This window comes from Triturus cristatus, chromosome 2_1 (assembly GCF_964204655.1).
Source record: "Triturus cristatus chromosome 2_1, aTriCri1.1, whole genome shotgun sequence".
Lineage (NCBI taxonomy): Eukaryota > Metazoa > Chordata > Amphibia > Caudata > Salamandridae > Triturus > Triturus cristatus.
In genome coordinates this window covers 329,934,666-329,954,947 of record NC_140581.1, presented here as the reverse complement: position 1 = coordinate 329,954,947, position 20,282 = coordinate 329,934,666, and the positions used below count along the sequence as shown (strand labels likewise).

General features: G+C 42.7%; 1 protein-coding gene across 1 annotated transcript in view; it reads left to right on the top strand.

The window, feature by feature from the left end:
- The window catches only part of EMB (embigin), a 152,432-nt gene that overhangs the window by 121,053 nt on the left and 11,097 nt on the right, over positions 1-20,282 (top strand). Inside the window, exons 7-8 of the mRNA XM_085631231.1 lie at positions 2,583-2,619; positions 2,720-2,799. Of these exons, the coding sequence (XP_085487357.1) occupies positions 2,583-2,619; positions 2,720-2,777 (95 nt within the window). The 3' untranslated portion in view covers positions 2,778-2,799. The remainder of the gene's footprint in view (positions 1-2,582; positions 2,620-2,719; positions 2,800-20,282) is intronic.

Genomic DNA, 20,282 nt, shown 5'->3' with positions numbered 1-20,282 from the left:
TGGGAATGCCGCCTTGTAAGCGCCTGGTCCCAAATACGATACGATGGCGGACGGTCTGAAGTCGTTATGACCCCCTAAGTATCTGGACTTGATATTTTCCTGCACCATCCTGCCTACTTTCATTACCTACCCAATTCCTTCTTTCCACTTGTACATCTAGCCAGCATACATTAATAATGACAAGCATCTGCAATGCACTAGTTCTTGCATTTACGCAAGTTTGAGCTATAGGCATTGTAAATGACGAAGCCTTTTATTTATGTTTTGGTTTTTAAAACATAAATAAAAATACATAGTCATTTACAATGCCAATAGCTTAACATCTCACAAATGCAAGACCTATTGCATTCCAAATGCTTGAAGACATAGCTGAGTTGCCCCCATCTGCCTCCCATGTCCACTGAAGAGCTCCCGTTTACTACAAGTTGAATAAACAAGCCGGTGGTCATAACTGCACACAAGAGCCCATCCTGCAGCAAGAGAAGCTCATTAATGAAATTAGTGCTTACAAACTGAAGAAGGCGTACCGTGTAACAATGGAAGTAAAAGGGCCAGTACGCATGAGAGGTTACAAATGAAACCAAGGTGGTATTAGGGAGGGACTAACAAGCCTAATTACAAATCAGAATCCAGCATTTAAGAAGGACAATGACAAATATGAGTGGGGAGTGGGCGGGGCTTCGAGTACATACTCCAATACTGCATGCCTCACAGAGCAGCGCATGCACTGCCCAGGCACGACCTAAAACCCAGAAGGAGGTACTCAGAAAGAATCAATTATTTAGTACTAACAGTGAATACCACACTACTGTTTTAAACATGGTCTCTAGCTACAGTATTTATATGCAAGTATCTTTGATGCTATTGGCAAAGAGTGATAGGTAAATAATTTTCCTTTGAGTAACTGCAGCTGTAACTACTATTTGCAGATTGCTGTCCCCTTACCAGCACATGCCACATAAGAGCCTTAAACGATCTGATAAGATTTTTCTTTGCCTAGATGATTTTAAAATAATTATTTATTTTATCTGCTGGGATGAATGCTAGAAAAATGCTTCTAATTTATTACTTACTTAATTTTAATATTCTGATTTAATATTGAAATCCAATTTATGCCTGCATTGTATAATTGTGCATTATGCTGCCCAAACCAGAATTGCTCAAAACCAATTCTGTCACTCATCACACCTACAGACCTAACATATTCATCCTTAGCTGGGAAATGAACGAGTTTGGCTCGGATTACAATTACCGACTTCTGAACCTAGGAAGAGCAAACTGCTGACCACTTAGCAGGGATTAGCTATCTCGGAGTGGTCAGGAATGGTTGCCGTAACAAAAGGCAACTTTAGCACTATCTGCTTTGACTTTAAAATGCCAGGGAAGGCTTTTCTCATTCATTACCGATGACAATCCTTGATAGCAGGGGTCCAGTCACAGTACTAAAAAAAAAACCAGAGCAGAGCTCATTTAAATAGGGAAGTGGATAAGGAGCTGAAGACACGCCTGTCTAGTAGCAACTGGTTTCAGCCATCTTGAGACAGGCGCTACTGGCTAATTTTATAATATGGCAAAGAGGAAGTGCTTCAAAAGGAGTTGGGAGCTGCCAAAAAATAGGAAGGTCAGGGTTGAACAATAAATATGGCCACCTCAAAACATTTCTGGACCAGGGATGACTCATCTACAGATTTTAACTTAAACCGGCACTTTACCGAATGCACAAATAGGTTTTGGCTTCCTATTGGCCCGTACCCAAGGTTAATTTTCACTAGCCTGTCAGTAAAATTATAATCATCTAGACAAAGTGTTGTTGTTTTAACAAGATATGTAAATGCTGAGAAGCAGGTTGGTTCTTTAGTTTTATTTGTACCCTATAGTTGTTGACATGAAGCCGACAGGGCGCATTGCCTTATTTTCCAATACTTAAATTTGCCCTAAGAAGTTAATTAGTAGACACCTATTAGGTATTTATACCTACGCATGTGATTGTTAGTTGGTATAGTTTGTAAGATCCAAAGACCGCTCTAACCCAGTGGAAATTGGTCTTGATAGTACATTGTAGGGCATTTGTTTCACATTTGCACTTAATTGCTACATAACAAATTTACTAGATCAAATTCAATCAGATGGTTGATACACATAGAGTAGCATTTTATACACTGTTTCTATGTTGTTTTAAGTTAATATGAATTGCAATTGCTTTTTATATTGTGTATTGTAAACATCATTGTTTTAATTGTTACAGCATATTTTGCTGAACAATAAAATATTTGATTTGATATTGTTTTATATTCTTTCTTTTAAACTGTTAGTAATGCCTGAACTTAACATCGTACACTATGTATTACCGCCTGCATGTGTCATAGCCACCAGGGGTTGAGCAGAGATTATCTCAGACTTATTTTACCTAGCTGGAGGGTGCTGATTGGGTTGGTATAGATGCTTCCCCCAAAATTAATAACCCCTTTCCTGACATTTGGCATTTAAATCTGCCAATGTATCCTTGTTACATAGGGCATAAAGGAGTGTGATATGTTTACATATTTACCATAGTCATGTTATTCTCTATTGTTTTATCACAGGAGAGGACGAAAAAGAAGCTGAACAAAGTGTACAACTGTATGTATCCATTTTTCTTTAATATTTGTTTCTCGTAATTTGTAAAAAAAAAAAAAAGTGTTTCAATTCAGTTTTTAATATATTTTTGTTTGACTTACAGTAAACCTGATGATACAAATGGTGTGGAAAGTGAAACCACCAGACAGAGAAAGGTTTAAATGTGTAAGAGACTAACAAATGGTAAGATATGTGAAACATTACTTCTTTATCCTCGTTTGTTAACGTATTCCATTGACTTTTCTCTTGGACCACAGAATGTTTTATTCCTCATCCAAGAGAAAAATAGGCCAAACAGAACATAGCAATATGTATTCGTAGACACCAATGACATATTTATTTCCAACTTTTAAAAGAGTACATTTCAGTTATTTCTGTTCAAAGTCTAGATGTGTGAGTTCTATTTTAGAAACCCTTTCCGTTGGTAAAGTCACATGATTGGCTTTCTTGAATAGAAAATAATTTGTAAATGCCTTCATTGTTGCCCCTTCTACAGTGGTTGTTAGACCAGTCAGCCTTAGGGTGGCCTTACCCCAACATTTTGCCTTCCACCTACTCTTTTTCTGAATTTGCTGGCTTTATGACTGTGCACTTTACTAAACCTACCAGTGCTAAAGTGCTTTTGCTCATGCCCTAAAACATGGTAAAATAGGCTTACACCTCATTGGCATATTTACATTACTTATAAGTCACTAGTAAAGTAGTATGCCATATCCTTAGGGCCTGTAAATTAAATACTACCAATGTGCCTGCAGCACATATTGTGCCACCCACTTATGCAGCTCCTTAAAATATATCCCAGGTCTGCTATTTCTGCCTGAAAACAGTTTTAAATGACCAATTCGACTTGGCAAAATGACCCCCTTGCCAAGCCTTAGAATCCCCTTTTATTACGTCTCGCCTCGCGTTGCAGCGCGAATGCGCTGCCATCGCTTTGCGAGGCTTGCAGTATACACTATAGTGTGGAAGCTTTGTGGAACCTCCGCCCACTCTCAGACCCATCTTCTTCATTGGCTTAGGATCTAAATGCTGCCTTCCAATTGGTTTTAAGCTTGTTAGTCCCTCCCCATAACAGCCATGTCAGTCATTTGTGTCCTTCCACGGCTACTGGCCCCTTTACAGCGCAGACTTCTTTCTTCCTGTGCCCCCCCGCTCCCGCAGTCCGATGCCTTCTCGCCGCCGCCCCCCCTCATGCCTCGTCACCCGCATGCATTGCTATTCGCAATGCAATAGGTCTCGCGTAAATGTGAGTCCTATTTCATTGCCAATGCTTGGTGTTATTACTCTAATCTGTTTCACGCAGTGCTTTAGGGTCACAATATTATATAACCTACCCTGTAGATGAGACAATATCCGCGGTTCAGCAATTAGACGACAGAAACTGTATGCTCTCCGGCTTTCCCTTATTCGCCGTGCCAATGTCAATGCCGACAGAGCCCACAAGAGGGCAGCAGAGCTCCAAACAAAATGACTTTGCAGCAATTTATTTTCAAGACAATCAAACTGTCCATCTCAGAACCATCATTTCAATGTACGCTGCAGAATATGAAAATTCTCTATTTCCATACATGTGGGCTAAGTAAAATTCAGCAGTCCAACACACTTAAGAACTGATTTCAGACATTTTTAATTGTGCGCCCCAGGGAGTATTGTCCTCTTGTTCCGATCACAATATTGCTTCAAGAGGAAAGGTTTATCCATTGTTAAAAAGAGCGGCTTAAGTGTTTTTTACACTGGAAAATAAACATCTGGGATTTAATTTTAAAAAATCAGAGATTTAAGTACTAAAACATTCCTTGCTGAGTACAAACGTGTCTCCTACCTCTCCTGGCCCGACCAGTCTCCTGTTTGTGACAATCTCTTGGGGCTCCCAGACATTTCCCAGGTCACAGCGCGGGGAAGAAGATGTACTCTGCAGGAGGAAGAGAGGCTCTGGTGCAGGGTGAAACGTGCCCAGCTTGTTCTAAAACCCACTGCATAGCAAATATGTAGTAAGTATGTTTTAAAAATGACTCAAGAGGTTTCTCTTTGCTACAGAGTACATGCAATTCTCGTAGTTTCTTGACTCGTTCAAGTAAGTGAATTGTGTAACTGTGGTGCGCCAGACCCCTGGACTGCTCACTTCACTGGTGTTACATTTTGAAATAATACAGCCTGCTGTGTGTATCTCCCAGCCTCTCCTGAGGCTTTCCCAGCACCATGCTGTCATATCACTGCTAACTGCGCCAGCCGGAGCCTGCGAATCAGTACAGTAAGATAGTGGTCACTGTAGCAACTCTTTTAGCAAAAAAGAAGAAATTGCATTCACTACTCACGTCTTTCTTGAGATGCTTGAATCAAATTTAATTCCAAAATCAAAGCATCTAATGCGATTCAAAGTCAAACCATTTGTTAATGGCAATGCAGTTGCTCCAACATATAGCAGTGCGGTAAATATTTACAGTGCTCTTGGTATAGTGAGAAAAAAGGAAAAGGTTGGGTAGATGGTGGTGAACGTGTGAGTGAAGGACAGGGAAAAGGGATTGTGACATATATACATCATTTGTACATAGTATAGGAACTTTCCGGCCTAACACAGGTCAATTGTTCCTGAAAGTATACCAAGCTCTAATAGCATATTTTTTTTAAGAAGTCTGTCCTTAGAGCTTGTAATAGGGTTGTATGTTGTCAATGTTTCGACCCCTAGAATGGAGGGTTAATTCAATCCTCGCGGTGGGGTCTTCATCAGGACAAGGCTGAGAAGAGCACTCAGGGCAACAGCAGGGTTGCTTCGCTGTGCAGTCAAAAAAGGATGAGCTCATACGTAGCTCTATGTCAGAAAATGACTTCTGTCGAGGTAAATAAATCTCTCGCAGAGGGGAACAGATCCAAAATTGTCTCGTCCTCGGCCACACGATTTAATTAATGTACACTATAGGCCCCGAGGCAGCTGGGCTCTGTGTTAGGGCCTCTCACACCCTGTTAGGTGGTTCTGCAGTATAAACGCAAGTCCTTGCTCTTTTTAGTGTTAATTCTTAGCAGAGCCATTTGACCTGCTTTCTAGCTGTCCTCTTTTTTTTTTTTTTTCCTAGTGGTGACATCTAAGGCTAATATTAGTAGTTACTTCACAAGTCTTACTTTCCTGCTTACAGCATTCACTTATGAATAAGGTGGCCCCTGCAGTGACACCTATATACGACTTAGTTCACCCCACTCCAAGTGAAAATCCTTTTCCCATCACATACATTTTTTGCATGGCCTCGTCTTGGACAACAAACACCACCTGGTAAAAGTGATTTGTTTTATTCTCCTCGTTTTACCATGCTCCGTTTCTTTTCTTATTGTCTAATTGGCTTTGCTTCTGCCTTTTTATTCTTATTAGTCAGTACATTATGCCAACCAAAATTCACAAGTGTATTATATGATCAGCATTATACAAGAGAAGCAATAAAATAGCAATAGAATAAAACACATACTTCCTATCACTTTTATGAAATATTTAAGTAAACAAGACTCGGTGTCAAGAACAGAAGTATGGGCATAGTCTTCAATGCTATGTCATGTGAAGTGATGCTCGCCTTCTTTCATATGTGCCATGGTTTCAGATTGCTATTTATGATATTTTGATAATTTCGTTGTAATTATGACTCATGAATTTGCAGCAGTCTTAAGATCTTAGAGTTTCTCGTTGCTCAAATGGGTCAGATTTCTGTTATTTATGTTTCCCTCATCTTTTATTGGTTGATTTTGCCGGCGAGAAAAGTGTCACTCATAGTGGTTCTAATGGCAATCATAATTACACAGAAATTATGAAAATGTCACACATAGCAATCTAAAACCTAGGCAGCTATGCTCTCTGGTAATTTCCGCGTTTCCTGCCTCGTGCTTCAGCTGCTCGGTGTTTCTCCCACCGGGACACTGGAGCAGTAAACCACGAGCCTTGCAGCGCACAAGGATCTTCACTTCCATTACAGTCCATTAAAGGAGCAAGTTGGTCAGAGCATGAGCCCGAAGCACTTCCACACACGGGGTGCGGGAGCCTGCGAGTGGAAAGTGGATAGGAAAGCACTGCGCCACAGTGGGATGAGTGCTGTGTGCATAGTCAAAGAAAAAGTATTTTTCACATGTGTCAGTGCTTAATTTGGCAAATAATGAGTACAGGTGCCCAAAACTCTGCTCAGAAGACCTATTAAATAAATGTTGGCGGGCCGAATACCAGGGTTCTCTAGAATTAAAACCACCCCAGGCCTCTTTAATCCATTACCTGACACCCTTGGCTCGTTTATTCCTCTTGCTGGTTCCTGCTGTCTCCCTTTGTGACTGTACTTAAGTCTTTCTCATCCTCCTTCTTTCCCCTTTGTGTGTTTAGGTCGAGCATTCAAAACCTCTTGTATATACTTTAGTATATACTTATTATATACTTATGTACTATGTGGGCTCTGAAGATCAGCCCTAGGACTTGTCTGCTTCCGCTTAAGGTCTTTTTTTTTTCTGTTCAACTGCCTCTATTTGCCTTGATAGAAAAACGACCAGTAGAGGTCAGTAAAATACAAGAATCACTTTAGCATGCTCTAGATTCCAGTCCATAGAAAATGTCTTCCACGAGCACCCGTAGACAAAAATATTTTTTTCAAATCTTGTATTTTCAGTGATATGACCACCAAAGCCCTGATTTTATATTAAAAACAGAGCTTTGGACTATACAATTTCCTGCTGAAAGGCAATATTTCTCTCCATGTGGTCCCAGACCTGGTGTGTCACGCAGCTTGGTGCTTACTCTCCCTCCATTTTAAAGAACAGTAGATGTTCAGCACCCAGGCTAATGTGCTGCATAGCTAAATACATATAGGTTCCCAAAGGCGAGACCGATTGCATTGCAAATGCTTGTTATGTATGTCACCCACAAGTAGACCCTACCCAACCCATAGGGCAGGGGTATTCAAACTGTGGGGCGCAACCCCCAGGGGGGGGCGTGGAGTGATAGAAAGGGGGTCGTGCATTCCCGGTCACACTTCTACCCAAATTACTTCTGTCGTCTTCATTCTCCCCGAAGCAGGAGCGTGCTTCAGATTTAGAAGGTGACAGGTGTGCGGGATCAAAGAATCTGATTGCGCGTCCTGTATATTTGTAACTTTCAGTGATAAAATGAATCACCCGCAATGACTTATTACCATCGATATTATATATCCATAACACCGAAGAGCTTTAACGTGATCAATCATCTCACATTATGCTACTAATTAGATACTTCCTCCAGGAAATGCCTTCCATTAATTGAAAAAATTAGTTTCACTGCCAAACAAAGTGCAAGTGAAACATCACTCTTGGATGCACAATTCACATTGTCGGAAGGTAACATATTCAATTCGTTTTAGTGTAACCAAAAATACGATCGCCCAATAGGGTTAGTGTGAGGCTGCAACTTGTGATGATTAACAATAGGGAGTATGGTACGAAAACGTACAAGACAATCTGCGAACACAGGATTCATTAAAATAGTTATTTGTGGCCTTAGGGATGAAAGAGAAGTGCAATGGACTACAAGGGCTTCAGCCCCCCTCCTCCCACATCGTGTGTCTCAGCCCGGGCTGCTGCAGCTTGAGTTGCTGTGGTCTTGGCTGGGCAGTGTCTGGAGTCTTCTCTCCGGCACGCCTATGCTTTTCACAGGTCTTTAAAGACCATTTGCATATTTACATACCTTTTGTAAACTGGTTACCAAGGTTTAGTTTTTTTTCTAGTTTCCATCCCCCTGGGCCCCCACTCTGCCTATTCCTTACATTTGTATTTTAAATTTACTGGGGTAGTGTGAGAATGCGTTTCATGAAAAGGAATATAAAGTAGGGTTGCCAAAAGAAAAATGCCAGCCCTGTGTTGTTTAAAGAGCCTGCAAAGACCTCCTCTTGACACAAGATATAGTTATGAATAACAAAATATGCATTCATTTGTTATGTGACTTTTCTATCTTTGTTCCCTTTATTTATCAGTCATGGATCATTGAGGCAGCCCTAGAACACAATTAAAAGTGCCTTCTATTTATATTTGCTGTACTGGGGTGGGTGCTGAGCAGTGATTAATTTGTAATAAAACATTTGCAAGGGCACTCACCAGTCGGCCACTGCAAATTTAACCACCCACCCATTGCCTTGCCTGCGCAGCCAATGACAATACCTTTGCAAGTGCAAGTGTTATGGGAGAGGTGTTGGCCTAACGGCTACGGTGTTCGTCCTTGAATCAGGGGAACTGGGTTTGAGTCTCGGCAATGACGCTGAACATCCTGTGATGAAAGTGTGACTAGTCAGACTATTTCAAGTCCCCAAAGCTATAAGAATGGCATGGGTGTCAGGAGTTTATCGTTTTTAATGTGTATTGAATTATTAAACAGCTGTTCTGCTCATCTCTAAATTACACAGACAGAGCCACCATGTGGTAGACTGTCAAAGTGCCAGTGTGCACAATGAGGTGCCAGTGCGGAGCACCGGAAACCACTTGCTCAAATTAAGCACTGGTGCTGAGGTAACAGGGGAGAGGGACGTTGGTTCAAGAAGGTGTGGAAGAACAAAGGGGAGATGTGAAAGATGAATGGGGGACTGGACAGCTGTAAGATACAAATAGACACAAATGTGATTGGAGAAACTTGAGGTGAATGAGAAGTGCTGTGGGGCACGGGAGGTGACGGGACCATAGAAGCCATGAGATAAATGCTAGAGACTGTTATAGATGAGGGCAGTGAAAAGACAGAATGGCAGAAGGTGATTAAAGGTGAAGTGAAAGGTTGAATGGGGAGAGTTCAGAAATTGTAAAAAGGGGTGAAAGAAATGGCCTGCAAAGTGAGAGAGGGATCCGGGATTAGAAGAGGAGAGAGGGATGGAAGGGAGGAGGTGAGAGGAAAGCGACATGGGTAAACTGCTTAACTCTGCACAAGACCACAAGGGTTTTAAGGGACCCCTGCTGCTCCCTGCCAGGGCCAGGTGAGCTTCTAATGTGGCAGCACATATTCCTGCGGAGTGGAAGGCCCATCACAAAGGTTAACTAGACATCTTTCGGATATTAGTTGCTGTATTTTGGTTATAAACTGATACTGATGGGGTGAAATCTTTCCTCAGTGTTACTGTGTGTACAAAATGTCAAAATAATGAAGCAATGCGATCCCAAAATACGCGGCATCACATAACATTATTTACATTTTCTTCTCACACAATTTGATCAAGCCTGTCAGGTAATTTGGTCCTCACATGCCTCATAATTCCAGTAGCCCTACCTACAGGTTTAGAAATTATTGTCAGGAGGGGGTCCTTATGCCTGAAAATGTTGACAGGGGGTCTCGGCATCCTAAAGTTTGAAGACCTCTGCCATAGGGAAGGTGCATTAGGTTGGGCATGCACTTTTAAGTTTTGCATGTTCTAGTAGTGAGAAACTGTTACATTTGTTTTTTACTACTGTGAGGTCTACGTCTCTGAAAGGATAACCTTAGGTTACCCTATTACATTTAATAAGTGCTAACTTTTGATTAGGCATGGGTAGGAAGTTCATGTTTGGTGCCTAAGAAATTGTAATTTAAAACACGCTTTAATGGTAAAGTCAGATTTTAAGTCACGATTTTGAAAATGCCACTTCATGAAAGTTGGTATCTTCCTGCCCTTACTATTTTGTGCCTGCAGCCTGATTCTTGTTCACATGTCCGGGTGTTGTTGGTTGGAGCACTTTGTTTATTTCTCACACACTGCCACATAATAGAGGGATTAACACAATAGAAAGCCTGGTAGGGCTATCACTGGCAGAATGACGGGGCAGAGCTGGGCATAGCCTCTCTTGCAAATCAATAGGCTGTGTCCTGCATTGTGCCTGTAGTCAGCTTAGAACTAGGGCAGGGGAGGCAGGAAATTACAAGCACTTCAAAAGAAATTCTCTAGAAACTTCTCCTATTTCAAAGAAGTCACTAGATATAAAAAGAGAACTGTCAGAGCCACTCTTCAGTTCACTTTCTGGATCTGCAGAAGGGCTCTCTGAAGACGGACTGCTGCTGGGGCCAGCTCTATACTTCAAAAGACTGCTTTGGTGCACCTGGAAGGACTGTTCTGCTGCTTGAAGCCTGCATTTAACCCTCAGAAGCCTTTCCTGCTGATTGAGCCCTGTTCCACTTTTTGAACCTAGGACTACCAGAGTGACTCCAAGGGTTAGTTGACTGGCCTACTGATCGGAGCCTCAGGGAACGAAAAGGCTCGAACCATCTTTACCCTGCACCTGGACCCAGCCTGAATGAGTCCTGAGTGTCCAAGTGGTGCCGCTGCAGTCCTGAACCCTTGGTAGTGGTGGTAAAGGAGCCCAGATAGCCAAAAGCCAAACTAATTGGCAAAAAATTATTCTGAGAACCGAGAGGACACCGGGACCTACCTCCTGGTTGATCCATAAAGGTGCATTGCTGATTGGTCTAACTTTGCAGCACCTCCCGCTACGTTCTTCTCTGTAGCAGCAATTCCTGTTCAGCTGTCTTTCGCAGATGGGGTATCTGGTTTTATGTTGCCTCATCGGCTACAGCCTCCAGCTTCATCCTGCTGGAGATTTTCAACTTCCCAAACAAACGAAGTTCAAATGTGGAAATCTTTACCAGTACTTCCTCCAGCGGCTCCCCGACAATGACGCATACTCCTTGGACACCGCCCCCCACTAAACATTACCATCTCAGACATTTATCCCCCCAATTGTTTTTTAAGTCTGACGGTAACACCGGCTGGGCCTGATCCCCTTCTTCTATTTGACCCACGTACTATCGCGGTCAGCTTTATTTTTCAACTTTCATCCAAGATTGCGCGACTAGATGGCCGCAGTTGGAGCTTTGATTAAGGCACTAGTTTCTACCTTAAACTTTCAGAATTGATAACTCTGGGTTCGAGGCATATGAGCTGTAGATCATATGCTGTGCATAGATCACCATCTAGTGTTAGATCCAGATGTTTGCACTTTGTTTTTCTTCGAGGAAGTCTTTCCAGTCACGAGGTAGGTGACTCCTTCTTTCGGTGATAGTGCGCATGGGCATCGACTCCATTGTTAGATTGTTTTTTTTCGCCATCGGGTTTGGATGTATATCGTTGCGATCCGGTCATACACCGTTTCTTCGGGTTTCCCTCAGCGCGCAAGACACTCAGCCTCAATGGTATTGCTTTCAATCGCGTCTCCCTTTCTATCGGGTATTGTAATTACCTAAAGTACACTTTCGAACGTAAAGATCATGGAAGGCCTTCGGGCCTACCCGCATTGGGTTGAGCTGCAGTCGATGGAACGAACTCCCTTTAAATTCTGCCCTCGGTGTCATGCGAAATACCTGCGTACCGACAGAGGAGGACCAGGAGCCGGTCGACATCTCAGAGTTCGAATCCGACCAAGAGGTCAACGTGGTCGTGGTCAACGTACTGTGAGTAAAGCTCCCCCCTCATCCCAAGACCCAATTTCAATTAAAAAGAAGGCTCCGGTCCAACCCACGGCCTTGGGCCCTGGTCGGGACCGAGATCACTGTTCTGACTCCCTGCCCTCTGGCTCAGCACCAAAGCCTTCCAAAAAGTTTTCCGGTGCCGAAAGGACTCCCTCCAAACCAAGTTCAGAGCCCAAACCTTTGGGGTCGAAACCCAAGTCCTGTACCGATCCCCACCATTCAGCCCGGAAAAAATAATCGGTTCTGAAGACATCAACGGTTTCGACTCTGGCACCGAAAATTTAAGCGCCGAAACAGACAGAAGTGCAGAAAACAACTACAAAGCTCACTTTCGATGCCCCAATTGAAGAACCGGATCCATCCACAAACTTATCACCACTAGAGTGACTCTGAAAAGAAAGGCTGATGTAGAAGAAGAATATCACATCCCTTTAAAAAAGAGATCTGTTGGAACTAACCCTTCCCCTCCTCCTCCTCCACCTCTACTTATTCTTCCTTCATCAGCACCTTCCCTTCAGCTTCAACCAATTTCACCTGAACATTCACCACCACCACATATACTTGAAAACCAGGATCATGGGGATGATGATCATGATAGGGATGATGATCAGCCATAACAAGACCGATGGGACCATTAAAACACCAATTCACCCACAGGCAATGATCCCGACCTGTACCCTACCAAACCGTCTCCAACAGATGATTGTGTTAGGCTACATTGAGTTACTGGGTAGATTTGCCAACTATCATGGGGTGGAGCTACACAAGGAGTCATTAGTAGAAGATTTCCTCTTTGAAACCCTCAGTACCACACAGAAGTCATCACATACTCTACCCATGCTTAAAGGGCTGGTCAGGCATGTCGATGACATGTTTAGTGACCCAGTCAGGGCTCATATTCTTTCCCCTAGAGTGGACAAAAAGTACAAGCCAGCACCATCAGACCCAGTATATATAAAGGGACAATTGCCTCTCAACTCCCTGGTTGTGTCCAATGCAAGAAAAAGAGCCAACTCACAGACAACAGGAGAGGCTTCACCTCCTGATAAGAAATCAAAACTTCTCAAGCAGCCAATTTCTGACGCGTCTCCAACACTCAGGCACTGTTAGCGCGATACGACCATGCGCACTGGGATGAAATGGAACAACGGACCCAATATTTACCCCGGAACACAAATGAAAAGCACAAGATCTGGTTCATGAAGGGAAACTTATTGCCAACAACCAAATAAGATGCTCTCTAGATGCTGCAGACACTGCTGCTTGAGCTATAAACACTAGTGTCCTCTTAAGGAGGCATGCGTGGCTCCATATATCTGGTTTCAAACCTGGGGTTCAAACCTCCATTAAAAATACCCCATTCGATAAGGAACATCTATTTGGCCCAGGGGTAGAATCTTCACTTGAGAAAATGAAGAAAGATACTGAGGTAGCCAAATCTATGGGAGCCCTCCAGTCCACACAGGGTCATGCTTCCTTTCGACGCTCTTTTTACCGAGGAAGTTCCAAAAATACCTCACACCTATAAGGGCAATAACCAACCCTCTCAATCTAAGGGTTATTTCAGGGGAGGTTACGGGGAAACAACGGTAAGGGCTGGGGATGGGGTTCAAACACACACAACTCCCCTGCCAACACAAGGCACTGACTTGCATTCACTTACTCCTGACCACTTAACACCTGTCGGGGGAAGACTACCAATCTGGCAATCAATAACAGCAGACAATTGGATACTCCAAATGATCCGTTCTGGTTACTGCCTGGAATTTATCAACATGCCTCCAAATATTCCACCAAAGCCCCACAAACTATCACCAGACCATCTATACCTCCTCAAACAGGAGGTTCAGTCTCTACTTCTAAAAGGGGCTTAGAGCCTGTGCCGCCCCAACATCATGGGTCGGGCGTAATATCCTTTTATTTCCTGATTCCCAAAAATGAAAGTTCTCTCGGACCAATTTTAGATTTCAGAGAACCCAACCGGTACATTTAGTCAGACCATTTCCACATGGTGACACTTAGACAGGTACTTTCTATCTATTATTGATCTAAAAGACGCCTACTTTCATATACCAGTTTACCCTGCTCATCGCAAATTCTTCAGGTTTGTGGTAGCGGGTCAACACTATCAGTTCAGGGTACTCCCATTCGGTTTCACTGCTACCCCCAGAGTCTTCACAAAGTGTCTGGCGGTAGTAGCTGCTCACCTAAGGAGACAAAGCATCCACATCTTCCCATGCTTAGACAATTGGCTCATCAAAACCAACACATACCAACAATGTCTGCAGCACACTTTCAAGACAATTTGGCTACTGCATCAACTAGGGTTCACAATAAATGTGTCAAAGTCACATCTCCAACCAACAAATACAAAAGACTACCTAGGAGCCACAATAGATACTCAAAAAACTCTTGCTTTTCCCAGCTCAGCCAGAGTTAGAGCTATATTCGTGCTTTAGTTCCCAGCTTTCAACCCAACCATTGGATTCCAGCTCGAACTTACATGCAGTTACTAGGAATGATGTAATTCTGCATCATGATCGTTCCCCATGCAAGACTGCACATGCGTCCACTTCAAAAATGCTTAGCCAGTCTCAAGGTCTATTAACCGATCTAGTGTTGGAATGCAGCCGTACTCATCTCTCTCTGCTGTGGTGGAACACACAAAATGTATCAAAAGGATGGCTGTTCATAGACCCTGTTCCACAGATAGTACTGACAGAGGACGCGTCCTTCACTGGCTGGGGAGCTCATCTACAACAGCACACAGCGCAAGGCTTGTGGAGCCAACAACAGAAGTTGCTCCACATCAATCACGAAGAGCTGCTTGCAATTTTCCTAGCACTCAAGGCGTTCAATACTCACCTAGAGGGCAAAGCTGTCCTATTTCATACAGACATGACAGCCATGTATTGCATACAAAAACAGGGGGGGACATATTCTCCAACTGTCCCGCTTGGTCCAAGACATCTGGAGGTGGGCCATTCAGCACAAACTTCATCTCCTAGCGAAACATGTCCCAGGAGTCAACAGCTAGATTGCAGATCTCCTCAGCAGGCAGAGACAGCAAATACACAAATGGGAACAACACCCTCAGGTTCTCCTTCCATACTTTCAACGTTGGGGAGTTCCTCACATAGACCTGTTCGCCAAATACCAAAACGCAAAATGCCCAAACTTCATTGTACAAAGGCAATGCACTATGGATGAATTGGTCAGGGATATTTGCTTACGCTTTTCCGCCTCTCCCACTCATTCCATTAGTGGTTTCAGAAACTCAAACAAGCATCCCTGAAACTAATCCTAGTTGCTCCCACATGGGCACGGCAACCTTGGTTCACTGCCCCATTGGAACTCTCAGTAGTTCCTCTCCAAAAACTACGTCTTACACCCAATCTTCTCACACAGAGCCATGGAGACATAAAACATCCGGACCCCAGTCAACTCAATCTGGCGATCTGGCTCCTGAAGTCTTGGAGTTTGGCTATCTTAATCTACCGCCAGACTGCATGAATATTATCAAAAAGGCTAGACGTCCTACTACAAGAGCCTGCTATGCAGCAAAGTGGAAGCGGTTTGTAATATACTGTAATAACAACCACATCAACCCGCGTGATGCTTCTGTACAAAACATTATATGTTATTTGTTACATCTACAACGGTCCAATTTAGCGTACACTTCCATACGCTTACATCAGGCTACAATAGCTGCATACCTGTAGAATAGATAACATCAATCTCTGCCTATTATCAAAGCCTTTATGGAGGGACTCAAAAGAGTCATTCCCTCGAGACGTCCACCTGCTCCAGTATGGAACCTCAACATTGTTCCCACCAGACTAATGGGTCCACCCTTTGAGCCAGTGCGCAAATGTGAACTGCAATTTCTCACATGGAAAACTGCTTTCCTCGTGGCTATCACATCACTCAGAAGAGTGGGTGAGCTTCAGGCATTAACTATAGAAGAACCCTTTTTACAAATGCACCAAAATAAAGTGGTTCTCCGGACTAATCCTAATTTCCTTCCTAAAGTCATTTCTGCTCCAACCAGATTCAGTGGCAGAACCTGCCCTACACACATTAGATGTGAAGAGAGCATTGCTTTATTACATAGAAAGGACAAAACCTTTCTGTAACACAAATCAACTTTTTATCGCTTTTGCTCCATCACACAAAGGCAATCCCATATCAAAATCAGGTATGGCAAGGTGGATAGTCAAGTGCATTCAAATATGCTACGTAAAAGCAAAGCGAATGTTAACAGTTTCCCCTAGAGCACACTCTATACGCAAACCAGGGGCTTCTATGGCATTCCTAGGAAATATACCCATGGATGACATATGCAAAGCTGCAACATGGTCTACACCTTACACATTCACAAAACACTATTGTGTAGATGTGTTAGCAAGACAACTAACTAGAGTGGGCCAGACAGTTTTACGTACACTATTTCAAACCACTGCAACAGATACAGGTTAGCCACCGCCTTAGGAGATAACTGCTATGTAGTCTATACACAGCATATGATCTACAGCTCATTTGCCTCGGAACAGAAAATGCTACTTACCCAGTATGCATCTGTTCTTGTCATATAGAGCTGAAGAGTCATATGCGCTCACCCGCCTGCCCGGGTACCCATACCTGTTGCAGTGACATCTTACTTAGATACATGCATTCATGGGCATCTCCTTTTACCACTCTTACTAACTTCATAATCACCCTCTGCGGGAAAACAATCTAACAATGGAGTCGATGCCCATGCGCACTATCACCTAAAGGAGGAGTCACCTACCTTGTGACTGGAAAGACTTCTTCAAAGAAAAACAAAGTGCAAACATCCGGACCCAACACTAGATGGCGATCTATGCACACTGGGTAAGTAGCCTTTTCCTTCTGCTGGTTGAATTTTTGTTGTTTTGGTGTCAAATAAATTATTACAGTTTACTCTAACTTTCTAAATTGGTGGGAGATTTGTATTGTGTTGTGTTTTCACTTTATTACTCTTTGTGTACTGCATAAATATTTTGCAATTTACCTTTAAGTTAAGCATGAGAGTGTTTGTGCCAAGCTACCAGAGGGTTTAGCACAGGTTAATTTAGTGACTTTTGTGGTGTAGCACCCCACTCAACCAACATCCTAATTTCTCACTTTGGTGAAGTTCCCATACAAAATGTAAACAGAATTTGAAACCACGCGTATTTTGGTACAAAATAGTTGATAAAAGAGTGTTATTGGTTTGGAATATGTGAGAAGACAAATAAAATTAGAGCGTATGGTGCAAGTAATATTTTATCGTTAAGTAGGCATAGCTGCACTAACCGTGAACTAAGCTAATGGAGCAACTGGTACTAACAGTCAAGCTATGGTTTCATCACTACAAATTCTAATGATGACATCCAATCAAGATGTCTTGTGGCCTATAAAATAGATTCTTTATCAATGCACTACGAGGAACAACTAATTTATTCATAGGTACATGCACATCACCAAAGGCCTAGCATAAGGTTTCTAGGCCCTGATTACGTGTTGAAGTATCCCACCAGGAATGTTAACTTCAGATTGGATACTGTTACCTGCCGTTGGATGCAGATCGATAATTCGGGGTACTGAGACAATTGGCCCAGTGTCACTAGGCTTCACTAGGTGCCAATCTGCCAGGACAGGAAGAGGGCATCTGGCAGTGCTGCTGACAATACATTCCTAGCCTACCTATCCAGCCTCCCCTGACCCACAAACTACCCAGATCAAGTCCCACCAGACCAGCTATCTGGTTGACACCTTCTGCCTTCTCTGAGCAGGTGGAAAATGTCAGATTATTTGTGCCTGAATTTCGAGAAAAAGCCACAGAAAAGAATCTGGAATTCCTAAGTTCATGTAGTTACCCCATTTGTCTGGGACAAATTATGTAATTTCTGGACTTTGGCATCTGGATACTGTCCAGAGTCTAGATTCTGGTCCCCAGTATACCTGCACCAAAATCTAGCAAAAACTAAATGAGGGATTTAGAGGGCAATTTAGTCTTAGAGACTTGAAGAAAAGGTTACGGACATCAACCAGCTGTTTCTGTGCTACAAGCTGAGGTCTAGTGAAGGATAAGGGGAACAAGCAACATAGTCATCAGGCACAGCCTAGGGAGTTGACATATGACTTTAATGATGGCATGGTGTTGGTCAGGATTAGGAGGGCAAAAAAGATATTATAGCTAGTGTTTAAAGGGGAGTGCTGCATGACCAACAAGACATTGTGGACAATTGAGTAAAAAGTACTGCGGTTGGGACAAAGAAAGCAGCTATTAATCTGAAGGTGCCAAAGGGGAGATGTACAGTTTAATCTCTCGTAGCACACCATATACGCTGGAAGTAACAGCACTGAACTGAAAAAGGGAAGCTGATTAGATAAGAGTTAAAACTGTGCCTCCAAGAGACATTTTCAATTTTTAAGCATTTTTAATACTACTAGAAAGGATATGGTACTAATATGTATCACCATCAATTGACTTCAAACAAGATGTGGGCAATACGTGGCATATTTGGATATGGGAGTATATGTAGCTTATATCTATAAATGAACAGCCTGTTTCAGTTGACTAAGTGAAAAGCAAGGCAATCTTGTGGATAGGAGAGCGTGGCACCATTATTTAATCACAAGTAATTACAGGTGTTTAGAAGGTTCAAGCTCATTATTTTAATGGAATGATTTATTACAGAGAGATAAAATAAATCCTATATATCCCGTTGATACTACTTCAACAGTAATAGCTTTGGAGAAGTAATGATAGATTTTCCAATAAAGATTATTATTAACCTGTGGTAGCTTAGTTACCTTTGGAAAATTGTACATCCTTAGTCATCTCTTTTTGGGCAACTTCTGTGAGTATAGGACGACAGGTTAAAGGTGTTTCCTGTGGTCATGCTCTTCACACTGTGCCTACACCATACATCTAATGGCTTTGGGAGTAAGAGGTTTGGAAATTGGTTGTGTGTTTCAACTATGTCCCCAATAAAAGCCTGCTGGCAGAGTCAAAGGCCATACAGAGTGGATGTTTGGTAATAGGGCCCACACTGTATAACAGGATGTCCTGTGCATTGTTTCCTGAGGTACGGGGGCTAGAAGTAGGTTTTGGCCGATGGCCTCACCCTCGGCCCAGTGTCTGCCTCATATTCTAAAGACTGAGCAAAGCTGATTCAAGGGGCATGAGGATTGGGAGAAGGGTGTGGATGAAGGCCACATGTATTCAGGGCCTTGCAGGTCCAATCAAGTCTGGGTGTCAGGGAAATTGGGAGCATGTAGTTGTGAAAAGCAATGTTTCGCACACACAGCAAGCCTCTGGGCATATGTTATGGGTCCAGCAAAGAGGGCACATCCATTGCTGTCTATGCGTTGGCAGAAACTACAGCACGGTATCATGGAAATCATAAAATGCAGCTGTGTAACAACAGTATCCTGTAAACTGATTACCAGACATTTGAGCTCTGATGCATTAAAACTGGGACATACATGAGTTGGTAAGATTCTGCACTTCACCTTAGGTCTTTCACAGCTCCTTGTGATAGTTTGTAATTAACTTGCTCAAGGATTCCTAGGATTGTGTTCCTCTGTTGCCTGTTATCGTTATTTTTCTGATAATGTAATTCCGTTCATGACTGCTGAAGAGGTTTTCAGTCATGATAATACTCTCAATGTACTGTCTTCTGGTCTAGGTGGCTGTGTCTGAATAAAGAACTAAGCACATATTAAAGCTATTACCTTACAGCACATAGTTCACATAGTTCATGATCATTTTCCATTGTCTTCTTTGGGAAATCAAATTCTGTGGTCCATTCCCTAAGGCACTCATGCTTTGGATCATCCAGTTTGGATGTAAGAACCTGTCTATAAGGAACCTTAGATCTGTTTCCCATTCAACTGGAAACATGGTCTTGTACCTATAGGGAGAAGTTGTTAGTCCCCCAGGTGAAGTAGGTTTAATATCTTACCTAGTTCCACCGCTGGTCCAGACATAGCTGCGTAGTGAGGAGCTCCACCTGCTTAGTGGAGTCAGGATAAGAGATTGCAGGCAACACATGGGCACCGAGTAAAGATACTGCTTTGTTTGTTTACCTTTGTCCTAGCTGAAGTGGAGGAATCTTGAACTGCCTTATATTAGGAACTATAACAACTAAATGAAGCCTTATATATATAAAGAAAAAAACATTGTACTGGGAATTTCAGATAGGCAGGTTGCAGTTGCATTTGTTCTTCTTCCAGCAAGTTCCCAAGT